General features: G+C 46.4%; 1 protein-coding gene across 4 annotated transcripts in view; it reads right to left on the bottom strand.

The window, feature by feature from the left end:
- LOC137787250 (RNA binding protein fox-1 homolog 2-like) overlaps window positions 1-15,043 on the bottom strand; it is a 40,445-nt gene that overhangs the window by 6,975 nt on the left and 18,427 nt on the right. For all 4 annotated transcript variants that reach the window (XM_068579588.1, XM_068579590.1, XM_068579592.1 and 1 more), the window contains 5 exons: window positions 11,140-11,340; window positions 10,519-10,692; window positions 10,010-10,063; window positions 9,639-9,731; window positions 251-338 (listed from right to left, as the gene is read on the bottom strand). In XM_068579588.1, the coding sequence (XP_068435689.1) occupies window positions 251-338; window positions 9,639-9,731; window positions 10,010-10,063; window positions 10,519-10,692; window positions 11,140-11,340 (610 nt within the window). The remainder of the gene's footprint in view (window positions 1-250; window positions 339-9,638; window positions 9,732-10,009; window positions 10,064-10,518; window positions 10,693-11,139; window positions 11,341-15,043) is intronic.

Here is a 15,043-nt window from a genome sequence, read left to right on the forward strand (position 1 = left end):
GTAGAGTGTTGTAAAGCATGTATTACAAGTCTTTTGTTGTGCTCGGATGCTAAAACAGGGGGACTGGGGTTAAGCTAACAACGCCTCTCCCTCTCAGCTCACTTCATGGCTGCTGGCAAAAAATAATACGACCAAAATAAACTGCACGGAGTTGGTTTGCGGTTGGCCGGCCTTACATAACGTGGCCCTGAGTCTGCGGCAGAGCCTGCAGGGAGGAAACTGTGTGTGTGTGTGTGTGTGTGTTCGTTACCATAAGGCAGCGTGCTCAGAGCCTCTCCGTTAGGGTAGGGGCTGACCATTTTCTTGTTGGTCATCACCCTGGCGGTGGCGTTATTCACCTGGGGGACGGAGGAGCAGGCGGTCAGAGACTCGGACACTCGGACAAACACAACACAGGAAAACCACAGACGTGCAACACGGACCCGAACGCGGTGAACTCGATCGCAAGGCCAATGTGCGTGTGCTCGTTTTGTTCGACGCGTCAGCGGTTATGTGCTGAGATCGGCGACGCTATCGTCGGTGTACAGTTACTGGTGTCACTTGGACTTGTGTCAACAAACAGTTTGTGTCACTCGGGCCCGCATGATGAGTCCGTGTCATGACTTTGTTTTGATTTAGAAAAATGCTCATGATAGCTGGGTTAAATGTCAGCGTCATGTGTTAAAATGCTGCGCACAAATGTGACTGATTAAACGTCCAAAACGAGGACAAACTGAACTCCTGACATGGCTGCTAGTGTAAAAGTGGGAGGGGGCCAGTTAGGGGGATTTTTGTTTTAGTCATCATGCAATTAAAAAAGCAAGTCTACTGGGCAAGATGCCCAGTAGACTTGTTAGAGGTCTGCTGACTCATTGTGGCCTCACTGTAAAGGGGGATGAGGACACAGCAAAGGAAAACGGAGCCGGACTTGTTTGGCATGCACAGGTGAAAATATTGTGGGTGTAGTATTTTTTTTAAAATATTTTTGGAACTGTGTGCATGTTCCTGCGCATGCCGGCTGACATTTCAGTCTAATGCGTCGGCTTTCAATCCAAGATGGCTGATAATCTCCCCTCTGAGCTTCAAAGGCTCACACTACCGGTCCCTTGATCTATCCTCATCTTCCTTTGATGGGTCTTAAGAGAAGGAGATTGTAGCTCTCTGTAATAACCCGCGCCGTCCCAGCGCGACGTTGGGAGCTTCACATCTGACTGTGAGGCGAGCTGAAGATTAATGACCTTCTGGCTTAATGAGTGGAGAGGGGGAGAGAGAGGGAGAGAGACAAAGACGGAGAGAAAGAGCGGCCGAGGAACCAGAGTGCTCGTGTGCACTGCACTCTCCATTTAGGAGACCATTAAGGCCTCGTCTCTCCCTCCCTCCCTCCCTCCCTCCCTCCCTCCATGTGAACGGAGGTTTACCTCATTTTCCCCTCATCGACAATGACAAGGTCGCCAGCAAAAGATTCAATTAGCCTGACTATCGGACGCGACCGTCTACGGGCGCGTGAGTGGAAACATTTTGAAATGTTAATGAATCTTTTCTTTTTTTCCGTCTCGGTGACATTTCATCCAGACTTTTTAATAGGAAGATTGATGTTGACGAGTTAACGATGATGAAGAGTTAGGCCTCTGTTGAGGTGTGTGTACAGCATGCATCTATATATGTATATATATATATATCCCGTGTTTGTGTCATGGGCAATCAATGAAACTGGGTAAACGGTTGACAGGAACACATGCAAATCAACAGAATATGAAGGCAAATCTCAAAGTGTTAATAATTAACAAAACATTCAGCCTTTCTCATCCCACTTTTGCCCTCCCCAGTCCAGCCTGAACAATAAAACAGGACACAATGGAAGCTCCATATGAAACCAAACTTGTGGGGTTTACATACCTAAAAAGAAATATATATATATATAAAAATAAATCATACAAGGGAGAGAAAGAGGGGGTGCAAAAACATCCGTTTGACAAAATTAATAGTCGTATAACACAGAAATTACACGCAGCCAAATATGGGCGCAACACATGACCAAGAGTGAGTAACAAACCAAAAAAAGTAAAAAAGTCAGCCAATCAGCAAGCGTCGGATGCAGCATAGAGACCAATCAAAACGATCGCAGCACTCCCACATCGAACACGTACGAGACAAAGATGGGGACGGATACGTTAAGAGGAAGGGATGCAGGTGAGAGGTAAAGAGACAGAGCCAGTCCATGGACAAAAAAACAACAAACAAACAAACAGGAGAACATAAAGATGGACTGAAGAGAAAGAGGAGGGGGAAAGGGGGCGAACGTTTACATGAGCAACACAAATAAATAATAACAATTATCTGTTGAAAAACAAAAACATAAATCCCAAGGTGCATCATTCCAATAAAGCAATTAGATTTGGTGACCATTCTCCTGAAAATCTCATTATATGTGGTTGAGAAACAGAGCACCAAAGGATGGAGGGAACAGAGAGAGAGAGAAAGAGAGAGAGAGAGAGAAAGAGAGAGAGAGAGAGAGAGAGGGGGAAGGCGAAAGAGAGAGAGAGAGAAAGAGAGAGAGAGAGAGAGAGTGAGAGAGAAAGAGAGAGAGAGAGAGAGAGAGAGAGAGAGAGAGAGAAAGAGAGGGAGAGGGGGGAGGGAGGCGAAAGAGAGAGAGAGAGAGAGAGAGAGAGAGAGAGAGAGAGAGAGAGAGAGAGAGTGAGAGAGAGAGAGAAATCCTCATTCCCAAAGAAGGAGAGAAAATCAAATAAACATGAGACACTAAACCAGGCATTAGAAGTGTGTGTCACAAAGTAAGACCAGTACACTACGACTATGTTTACTACTACTAGTACACAGACAGTCCACTACAAGAGAAACAAACCGAAAAGAAAAACAAAATGGCAGCATAATAGAGACCCAAAAACACAGTACGGTAAACCCCATATCGGTTTTGAAATGCATATGGTCACACAACACGGATCGGATCAGGGACCACGTCTGAAGCGGCATGTTTCTAAAGCTGATTTGTCTTTTTACATTAAAAAAAATAAAAAAAATAATAATTTAATTTAATAATTTTTTTGGTATCGGTTGTACATTTGGAAAGACAATAGCGCCACGGCGTCCTTTAAAGGGAGGAGACAGCGCCTACTTTAATAATTACAGTATGATATTTCCACGACGGAGGAAAGTTGAATCAATATTGTGCGAACACAAGCTGCTCTCTCTGTCTCTCTGTCTCTCTGTCTCTCTCTCTCTCTCTCTCGCTCGCTCAAAGACTCAACCGTGTGATGTCATCAGGGGTAAACAGCTGGAGCTGGTCCAATGAGACATTGAATGTTTGTTTTACTTTTTTTAGCCTTGAGGAAACTTCGCCATGATGAATGACGCATCGCTCGTGATGCATCGGATTTTGAGACGCCAACACCACAGAACCAGCGGCATTTTGGGAAAAGGTCGCCATCCATTACGGGCGCCCCTCAGCGCCGTATCTTTGAAATCACACATGAAAAATGAATGAAAGTTTAACCTGATAATGCGGCGGCGCGTCACGCCGCGCGCTGGACGGAAGATGCATCACTCTGCTGGAGTTTTTTGGACCACAAAAGCACTCACTCAGTCCACCAGCGGCTCGACAGCGGCGTTACAGAGTGAAGCGTCTCTGGACAGACACCCGGCCTGCAGAGAGCGCCACGGGAAAACTATTTACATTAAGAAGTGACAGCCGATGGGAGTTGTCTGCCAGCATCCATTGAGTGTGATAATATTATTAGGATTCAGTCTGCTTTAATAAAATATCATCCTCTGGGGAATAACCCACAGGGTTTTATCCTCAGAGCAGCTTTCGGTCTTCATTCAACGCTCTATAATCAAAACAAAGATGGAGTCCCTTAATTTGGGAGAGAGTTATTTACTAATATTTTGGACTTCAAGACAACAGGACTAACCTATGAATTTTATAAAAGTAAAATTAGCTTCCCTTTAGCCGTCATGCTCAACATGTCTCCATTGGACCCAAACCCTGGATAAACTCTACCTCACATTCCTCCAAATGCACGTTGCGTCCAATCGGCTAACATTTGACAAAGGCGCACTCGGCTAAAATAAAAAGGTCAATAAAATAGAGATTCCTGCGTCATTGTGGGCAGTGACGAGGAGCAAAAGCTTTGTGTCATTGCTGTTGATTTTTTTATTTCTTTTTTTTTTCCCTTTCTTCAAATCATTGATCAAGAAAATTAATACGACGTACATCGAGTCCAAATGGAGAATTAATCAGATGGATTGTGGATAAGCCGTGTCATTGCATGGAGGAGGGTGATTACATTCGGTCATTCCCAGTGAGGTGTTAATGACATGGTGGGAGGGGGGGGGGGGCATGTGGAGGAACTATTACTGCTGAAATACCCAATCTGTTGAAAGACGCTGTGTGTGTCTGCCTGTGTGCGTCTGTGATGCTGTGTTGTGCGCTGGAACGTTGCATAAGTAGCCGCGTGGGCGTTAGCTGATGGGCTAACATGGTACTGTACATACGACTGTATCAAATGCCCGTTTTTGGGAGGAGGGGGAGGGGAGAGGGGATCAGTTCAGTGATAGAGGTTTGAACACAACTTACCGTTGCCGTAGAAACAGCGAGTGGTTACCGTGGAGACTGACAACAACACACAGAAGTCGTCAGGGAAACAGAAAAAATATAATAAATAAAGGAACAAATAATCCTCGTAACAAAAGAAACCTAAATGCCCTCCCTCCCCCCCTGCATCTCTTCCTCCTCCTCCTCGACCCAAGTGAAATGAAGCCCTGATAGCACCAGTGTGACAGCTCAGAACAGAGAAAGGAGGAAGAAGAGAGGAAGAAGAGGGAGAGAGGATGCTCGCTCTCGGGCCTGGCGGAGCTCAGAGCATCATTACAGCGATCAGGCCAGTGACAGGAAGGCGTTCGGTGCTCTGGAGAACAAAAGGAGAACGCTGCCTTCACGGGAGCAGGAGCCGTTGAAAAGGTTGCTTTAAACGCTGCCCGGCTGCGTTACAGTCAAAAGGACAAGAGGACGTATTTTAGCTGCGGCTCATTCCTGTGTGGCCACAAGAGAGGGGAAGTGGCCGAGGGTAGAGCGGCTGTAATTTCTAGTTGTCGCCACAAAAATAACACACTGAGGGTTGTTTGATAGTCAAACAATAAAAATAAAGACGGAAAAATTGGGAAACAAAACAGATGACGATGAGTGGAAACAGAGTAAGGCAGACGGCAAAAACAAAGTTAAAGTTAGGGGAGGAACGGCGAAATGTTGCTTTCAAAATGAAAACACAGAGACAGACAAAGACAGACGGACTTGACTGGCAACCAGAGAATGAAGTGATCAGGAAGGAAGAGAGAGAGAGAGAGAGAGTGGAGTCGACATAAAGTGGGTTGGAAAGGGCAAAGTGCAAACTGTCTTTCTCCTTTTCTTTCAACCTTTTTCACTCACGCAAAAAGCAAACACGCATGGATACTCACACACTTCATTCGCTAGATCGTTTCAAACCATGCAGTAACAGAAAGCTCCGACAACAAAACGGCCACCGGTCAAATCCAAAGCCGAGGGGGGTAGTGTGGGAAGAGAGAGTGAGGGGGAGAGAGAGGGTCCTCTATGAACCTGGGACACAAGGAGCTGGTAAGCCTTCACCTCGGCCCGTCCAACCACCCACAAGCTCCCCAATTCAAGACGATGGGAATAATGCGACTGACCACAATCAGACAGCTTCAGAGTGTTTATGGTTTGTGTGAGGCCAACTGTGTCGAGAGCAGTGTGTGTGTGTGTGTGTGTGTGTGTGTGTGTGTGTGTGTGTGTGTGTGTGTGTGTGTGTGTGGGTGTGGTTGGGGTCAGGCATGCAGAACACCACAGGCACAACTTCCTCTCATCCTCGTCCCCGCGCTCCTCCATGCACCGATGATGATTCTGCTCCGTTGTGTTCAATTGTCTGACTAAAACTCTGCGCTGCGGAGCAGCGGTCACTTCCTGTAACACTCAAGCCACGCAGATCACCCACAAACACGCAACCTTCGTGCGGGAGTTAGTGAATGGGAGTCAGTAGGGTCCAGCATGGTCTCTGCGCTCGCCCGAGGGACATCTCCTCTGTGGCCGTGCGCAAAACTGTGCGTGACTACATTTGTGTATTAGTGCAGCACACTGTACGCTGCGGTCTACAGCCACCAGAACACTAACAAGAAGGTCGGCGGAGAACCTGGAAAATAGTTCTCTTATTTTGTCTCGCCTTCAAATTAAACGAATATGGTTATAATTTGAGTTGTAATAGACAGTAGGGATGTCACAACAACCGATGCTTTGGTACCAAGTAGATGCCAAAATGCTCAAAATGTTACCGTACTATTTTTGTACAACACCACAAATACTGTAAGATACTGGGGAGCAGGGATCAGGATTAACGACATCCCAGTGCGCTCGGGGACGATAGAAACTGTCCTTTTGAGTCCGTGTTAGCCGGTAGCTCTGTTATTTAGCCTAACGTATGGAGGTTGCATCGAGTGACAATAAGATATGTTCAAGCTTCAATCAGTATTGGGCAAAGATTCATTACAATGATATTGCGGTGTGCTCAAAATGTAATTGTAAAATGTTGTTTTTGACTTAAGGTGAACCATGAAGGATTAATAATGAACTTAAACATCTGAATGCAAGAGATACGAAATGTATGTTTACGTAAATTGGATTCATTTATATTTAATTTTTGTACCATGGTGTCGAATTGGGTATTGAGGAAGCATGGGATGTCGCAGGTATTGGCATGGACTGCTACACTTCTGGTAGGGTGACATCCCTAACAGCCAGCATGTAATGAAAAAACAGGTAAAGAAATGTTAGAAATGTGTTCCCTGGACACCAGAATACTGCTGCGTGTGACCATCGGCTGACCAGAGCCGTTGGTCACACAATCATCAGCAAGAAGCACATTTGTGTTACATTGAGTTTACGCAACATGAACCGAATGAGTTCCTGATGGAGGATTTTGCTCAAATGAGACCATGCAGTGACCCTAAAGCATTCCTTGCACGGCCAGTCATTGGGGCGTAAGAATGAAAAAATGCGACGACACATGTGACTGAATGGAGAGATTCTCTTCGCTCAGGGTGTCCTACAGCCAACGTAACACGAGTCGATGACAGCCAACACGTTGCCCCCCGAGGGCCGGGAGATGTTATGTCAGAGCGCAGACACAGAGACAGCCCCGAGTCAGTGGAGATGCATTGAGGTGTGTATGTTTGTGAGTGCAGACTAAGATACACACGGTTGAACCTATATATAGGCCTGTTGGACTCTATATATAGAATGAATGGTGTCAGATGGGATCACAGAGAAGCAGGTAGACAACAAAGTGAATTGTAGTTGGGCCACTTACATGGATACATTGGAAGCACACGGGAAACTGACTTCTTCGAAGCGCAGAGTTTTAATCCAGACAAAGAGAAGTACAGTACAACTTTAAGCACAACAATTCTCTTTCTAGTTCCCACAGGCGACACGCATGCACGCTATGGGGCAGCTAAGCTACGACAAGAGCTACTAACCGACTCCCATTGGCATGCACAAAGAATACCAAAACATCAGCACTCCAGTTAAGTTCGGCATACCTTTTTTAAAAAAAATAAAAAATCATTCAATCAAAACCCACTCTGAAAATTAAGAATTCAAACAATCAGCCTTTACTTTGGCTTCAGTGAGTGGAACAAGACTATGAGGCTCCCAGGTGCAACGGATTTCATGCCAACCGAACAAGTAAGTCAACAGTCCCATCGCCAAAAACGAGTTCAACAAATGGCCGCAGAGAATAAACATGCATGAAGAAGAAAGAAAAACACATCCAGCTGTCTGCAGTACTGCCTCAGCTCCACAGGTCCACATTAAAATACCAACCATGCAGCCTACGTCAATCTAACTCATGCCGATGGATAGCAGAGAACTGCTCAGTCACACACAGTAATAGTGAAGTATTTATGTAGAACCCTTGTGTACAGTGGGCCTTCATTTCAGAGTTCATGAATTATTATGCAGATTACTGAAGTTGCCAAATTCATCTTCGGAAACCACATCATTTGACAAACTCTGAAATGATGGGACCGATGAAAAGCCAGAGTAACATCTGCAGGAAAGGAGAGGCGCCAGATGGCATCGCCTCAGAGAGTAGAGTCGGGCCCTTGCGCCTCAGTTGAAAAGAATGCGTAAACACTTATCCATGATTTGTCCTGCGCCAGCCTTTTGTCTCCTCGAGCCCATGCACCATAAACAGACAGACACAAAGAGAGAGAGACAGCGAGAGAGAAAGAGAGAAAGAAAAAGAGAAAGAGAGACTCTTTGGACTCCTGTAGCTGGCCCGCCATGCAGCAGATGCACGACTCGCTACGGCCCAACACCACTACGGCAGCACGACAGAGTACATGCAAAGTGACAACTGGAAACAGAGACCAACTGCTCGCCGATTAATACGACTGACTGATGTCATGCAAAAACGTGGAGGGAGGGGAGGGAGAAAGAAACAGAATCAGGTTACGGCAATGCCAGGGACAACACAGGCTGTTGACCGAACGAACACAAGGGCAGGACTGATGCAGGGTGAAACTGGCTCCATCAGTATCCGCTCAGCTTGCTGATTGACTGAAGGTGGAGGATGGAGTGTGTTGTACCAGTGGGTGCCTTTCATTCTCGACCACACTGCAGCAGAACTGAGAGTATAGAACTAAAAAAAAGAACAAAAAAAAAGGTCCAGCCAGCCTCATCCATCATGCAGGAACTGACTTGCCCTCACACAGACACACACACGCACACGCACACACCACAGGAAATCACCACAGTAAGCCCATGCAGAAATCCCGGCTTACAGCGACGTGGTTCAAAGATCCAATGTGGACAACTGGCTGATTGACACCCCAAATAAAAATAAGGAAGAAAAATTGCTTCCAAAAACTAACATGCTTCAGTAAAAAAAGAAAAAAAGAAACTTGTATACAAGTACATCAAAATAATCAGAACAAACATCAATTTTACATACATCGAAACTCAAAGTGCACAGATCTTTGTGAGGATCCCATAGAGTGAACATGCATCAGTGTTGCTGTGATTTCCCAGCATGCTGCTGGTGTACCAGGAGGCCATAAGCTTGTCACAACCACTTAGCCACAGCACCGGCAGAGGGGAACACAGAAGGATTTCTACACTAGGGAAGAAAATAAGAGCATCTGACAGCAATCTGACATGCATCATCCTTCTCACTGCGTTCCTCTCGTGCCCTCCGGTGCCAACTACACAAACATCATTTCAATGTTGCTGAGAAAGTTGCAACATCCATGTGGCTACGAGTTGCAAATCAGTCGAGGGGGTAGAGGGGAGGTAAAGAGGCAACAGCTTAATGTGAGAAAAAAAAAATGCTGCAGAGGAAAAGTACCCAGCATGCCTTGTGTAGTGTTCTTGCACCCCCCCACCCTCCTCTGATCATTCCCACCACAAACAAGTCTTTTGAAATCAAAAAATGAACATATTGCAGAGAGGACCAGGGAGTGGGATACCAGTGGGCTGCATCAGAGCATATCACTACAGGGAGGATGGGAGCTAGCTGGCAGTCAGTGATCAAGCAGAATTATGAGTACAAAGAGAAGAGAGAAGAGAAGATGGGGGAAAGAGAGAGGAAAATTACCTCAATCTTCCGACCTTCCACCAACGTGCCGTGGAGCTTTTCCCTGGCTCTCTCTGCGTCTGCGCTGGTCTCAAATGTCACAAAGCCAAAACCCTGTGGTACATGGCAGAGTTTAAAGAGGTTGGCGGTGAGTGAGAGAGCGGAGAATCTGTGAATCCTTAGACCTTGGGGTGCACTCTGACATTGTTGAAGAAATAATTAGGATTTTGGTAACAACGATTCCCCGCGTGGAGCGCTGATAGCGCGCCAACGTGGTCAGATTTACAGAGGGGTGGGGGGGTTAGGGGAGCATGCAAAATGTTAATTACTGTCTACAGTAAGGAAGGGTTGCGGCGTAGTTTCGGTGACTCAAGCCCCGTCTGTGCACTTACCTTAGAGCCCCTCTCATTGAAAATGATCTCTACATCCAGGATCTTTCCATGTTGCTGCAAATAAATGTGAGGGAAGAAATTAGCAAATGTATAATGTATAAAACAAGCAGTCACTGACATCTTTAAGTGGCCTGAGGCTTTTTACGAATCAGTCTTCTGGTGTGAGTTACAACAACCTGACACTAGGTGTCGCTATTACACAAAAGAAGACTTTCCATAGGATTTCAATGTGTTTTTCTTTCTATCCTTTTTTCCTTGAACTCTGCTCCGTCCCCTTATTCCTCATCGTCCCTCATTTTATCACACTGACACACGTGGCAGCTAATTGCGCCCTCAGGCACCAAGAGAACACCCATGAGTTTCTTTCCTTTGTGGCAGTTTTGACTATTTTAGTCCCTTTGTAAACCACACCCCTCGTGGGCGAGCCCCTCCGCGGTGGACCCGGTGTGTCTAGACTGATTTATTGAACCCCGTTAAAAATGAGGCCCATGACATTCTCAGCTCCTCACCCCAAACATCTGCCTGAGGTCAGGGTCCCGGAAGCGGAAGGGGATGTTTGAGACGTGGAGGCGTTTGGGGCTCCCTTTGGCCTCTGAGGGGTCGTCCACAGAGCCGCCTCCTCCCGTGCCTCCTGTCCCACATTGTACACCTGCCTCGCCCTGTGGCACCTCCTCTGGCTTGCCCTGTGGAGGGGGGAGAAAATAATGAGAAATAAAATAAACATGATGATCTCAACTGCATCTTTAAAGAACACATGGCCAGCAATGGGCTAGCTAGCTAATATTCTCACAATGTGTTTATGCTTGGCAGGTATAATTTTGACCATCTTTGTTTATCTTGTTAACATGCTAACAATTACTAATTAGCCCGAAACTAAAGTCCAGCTGGGGCAGATGGGAACGTTTTGTAGGTTTGGTCATGAACAGTATTAGAAAACATTTTGTTTTAAAAGAAAAAATCCATCTAGTCTGGACGATAGCGTCCATAAAGCTGAAAGTTAATAAGCCAGGGTTTGTGTCTGCAGTTGTATTTAATAAAAATGGTACAAAAATAAACAATACAAAGCTCACAGTTCCTTTTCAAGTCATCAAGAAATCAATTGTGAGGAAAAACAGACCCGAGGAGCTTACGTTGTTGCTGCTGGCGGCGGCGGTCGTGGAGGCGGCTCCATTAGCACCAGCCCCTACGTCTGCTGCGCCCCCAGCACCAAACATGGCCCCGGGGCCAAACTCTGTCCCTGGCAGCCCGTTTTGAGGAGGGGGTGGAGGGGGGAACGCTGAAAAGGGCGGGGCCACCAATCCCTCCTGTCCTCCTGTCGAATCCTGAGAGCCCTGTGGGAGCGGGGGGAGGAAAGAAAGAGAAGGAGACAACTTAACATATGTACACTGGAAGCAGTGCTTTGTAGCGTCCTGATGGAGGCAGAATGAGGGGGTTAAAATCCTGCCTATTTTCACTCTCTCTTTCCCTCCCTCCCTCACCACTCAGTCACTCCTCCATTCCCTCCCTGCTACCCCCTCCCCCTCCCTCCATATCTCTGACAGGCATGAGTTTTCAGTCAGCCGACCATGAAATATTTACAGCAAACACATCCATTATTGAGAGTAAGAAAATTCGATACACGGTTTGAGATACAAAGATGCTTATAGGACGGATGGACACGCAGGGAGACGAGCAACAACGGGGCCGTGCTAACCGTGACATGTTTACAGCCACTGCCGCATTAGGCCAACACTCGCTCACGGTTTTTTTGGGACTTCTTTGAGAAGCCATCTATAATTCAGATGAACTGTGAGTGTGTGTGTGTGTGTGTGTGTCTGTGTGTGTGTGTGTGTGTGTGTGTGTATGTGTGTGTGTGTGTGTCAGCTGGGACTTCAGCCTCAGGATTGTTCTCTCTGCACTGTTACAACTCTATCAGCAGCAGGATCATACACAGAGTCTTTATGGCTGCTGCTGCACCAAGACACACACACACACACCTTTATCTTTTGTGTGTGTGTGTGTGTGTAGGGGGAACTCTGCAATGCTGCTTTGCTTCAATTATTTCACACACACTCAAGGGCTTCTTGGATGGAAGTTTCACAAAATCCTTTGAACAGCAAAAGAGTAAATAAAAAGAAGAAGCGAAGGAGACACAGTGAACAGACGGCGAGGTGCAGACCGAGCTGGAAAAGAAAGAACGAGTGGGTTTACTGTCGAGGCTGCACCGGGCCGGGCAGCATAACACTCGGCATTCGACGCCATTAACCACTGGTCCGCTCTCTGCTTCTGGGCCGGGTGACGCCTAAAGACGCTCGGTCTCCAGACAGCCTTTTTAATTAGACGGAGAAACTAAGATGCCGCAAAGCGAACACGCTCCCTCCCGTGCTCTAATCTCAGAGCCTGCTCACTGCTCACTGTTCTTCTGCAGTGTCTACCGCATTGGCTGTAAACAGCCAGCTGAGGCATAAAAAGGCCCATCTGCAAGACAGACAGCTTCTGGGGTCTGGCCCAAAAGATAGAGGCGGCATCAGAAAGGGCTGCACACAAAAAAAAAAGAAAAAACAGGATGGAAAAATCTCTGGGAGTCACTTGCGGTGCGGTGAGGCCGCATACAACGCCCGAAAGCCATTTGTGTTCCCTTAAAAAGAGAAACCTGTTAAAAAAAAGCAATATGCTCTGTAAATATAATATATTCAGGAATTATCGAAGCCTCGGTGTACTTGTTAGGGCGTGTGAGCTCATAAACATGCAGTAACCTGTATTCAGCCATTAAAGGGTGTGTCCTATGGGCTTATCCAGGCCCAGGGCTGAAGCTCACACATACACAGAAGATGTGGAGCAGCGGGAAAAAAGAAGGAACGTACGAGAATTCAAAGAAAAAGGGTGACAAGAGAACAAGAAGGTTTAAGCTTCTGTTTAGAAATAAACGTGTACGAACATCTGCGCTTTAAATCCCACAGCTTTAGAGAGAGTCAAGGAGAGCCGGTCCTTTGAGGAACATTTGTGACTGGTAATATTGCGTTAATTTATATAACTTATACAAAACTATATCCTGACTTGACTGGGTCTCCCTGAAATTACATTTTGCACCAACAAAGATGCCAAATCTTAAAAACACGGATCATTATTTGATTAGTCCATCACAGTTGGACGACGAAATGTGGCGACGCATTGCTTCCAGAGATGCACCGGTTTAACGGTCACATTTCACACAGCCACACACACACACACACACACACAAACACACACACACAAAGAAAAAAGCGCAGAGATGGACGAGAGGGAATTATGACCTGTTCATCTTCCTAACACTTGCTCTTAGCTGCTGATAATAAGCTACATAATTACAAATAGTATTGACACATTTGTTTTATCAGTAAGATAAAGAAGAATTTACTTTCCAATCTTGTGAATTAGGGTAACAAAAAAAGTCAGCCTGCAGCTTTGCTGTCAGATTTAGTTCTCAGATTAGATAATCTGAATCACCAGGTCAGCCAAGACAATTGCAAACGGAGCATCTCCAGCTCTCCCACATGATCGGTCATGTGAAAAATCTTTTTGAGTGGTTATACTTTTTATTCTCCTACTGCGAAGGTTTAAAGAACACTCAAACTGCGCTTGTGACCAGGAGCTAGTTTCACGAGAAGGTTTGCTTGAGCCAACATAGCATAAACAATCATCAACTAGATTAATGGACCAGCTCATAAACAGGCAGACGAATGGAAGCTGTCAGTGGATTAAGAGTTGAGAACAGTGCCTCCTTAAGTCCACACAGGCATTCCTGACCCGCCGACTAAGGAGCAGCACAGCCCTACATGGCAGCATCATATAGTCCAAAGGAGAAGGGGGAGAAATAATGGAAAAAGAAACAGGGGCTGCGGCTTAACGGGAGGGTGGGGGGGAGAAGGGGATTATGGGAAATAATGACACGCTGTATATCTGGTCCAAACTTTTTCCGGGGTGAGTTTTGACATCGTGAGATAAGATGCAGAATTTTGGGCCGACTCAGTGATACATTTAAAACAAGCTGAGCGCCGTCTGAGAACGACAAGACACGCGATCCGTAAACAGAGGAGGTCGAGTATCGACTGAAACGCTTCCGATATTACTAAATAACGAGGACCATCTGGAGGAAAACCTACCCATCCATACGGTTTCCCTCTCCCCTCATGCATACACACAAGCGCGTGCACACACACACACGCGCCCGCAGCAGTTGTGTTACCTGAGACACCATATGTTTTTCCATACACAGAGAGGAGGCGGGGGAGGAGGCCTTTTCACTGCAAACCTTTTCAAGCGTGCGTTTATGTCTGTCTGCTGACTTTAGCCTCTAACTACCCGAGTGAAGCGCACACCAGCCACCGAGACGCTGGATGAACCGCCAAGTGGCGACGCTACCGGAACTCATCAATCATGCAAATTCATAACGGTGCGTCGATTGGGGCCATGTAGCGCCTGTAAGGATGCAGAGCTGGAGATAGAAATGCTCTTTACAGCTTTGTCTCCCTCTTCTATCCGTCTCTTTTCTTCTCCTGTGGTTGGAGAACTAAGTATACCCCCCCCACCCTCCATCCCTCCCTCTTCATGCTTGCCTGCCATGCTTGATGAAAGCCAGAGGGAGAATTTATTTTTCTTTTCCTTTTAAAACCATCGACACCCACCCCTCAAGTCACTCAAAGCTACTGCTGCACTGAGATGTCCGTCACAAGCATAAGTCGCGGCCCATCTCCTTATAAGGGTCGCCTCAGTGCAGGAGCTCCCGTCTCTCCTTCCTGACTTTGGGCCAATCAGATTACAGCAAAAGGCAGTTCCTCGGAGATCCATGAATAGTCCAGTGGCTCAGCACCCGGGGACACACGGATGGCTATTAGGCATGACTGAGGACCCAGAAGAAAATGTTTTGTTGCTCTTAATAGGCTGTCGTCAACAAAAACACAGGGGGAAAAATGTGTCTCTCCCTAAAAATCATACAGATACGTGTCATCGGTAAAGTAACATTGTGAATCTTAAATGCTTTAATTCCCCCTTTGAACTACAAGCAAGCACTTTCTG

The sequence above is a fragment of the Clinocottus analis genome, unplaced genomic scaffold, assembly GCF_023055335.1.
Source record: "Clinocottus analis isolate CAN_PGR_092001 unplaced genomic scaffold, fCliAna1.0.p SCAF_16, whole genome shotgun sequence".
NCBI classification, from domain to species: Eukaryota; Metazoa; Chordata; class Actinopteri; order Perciformes; family Cottidae; genus Clinocottus; species Clinocottus analis.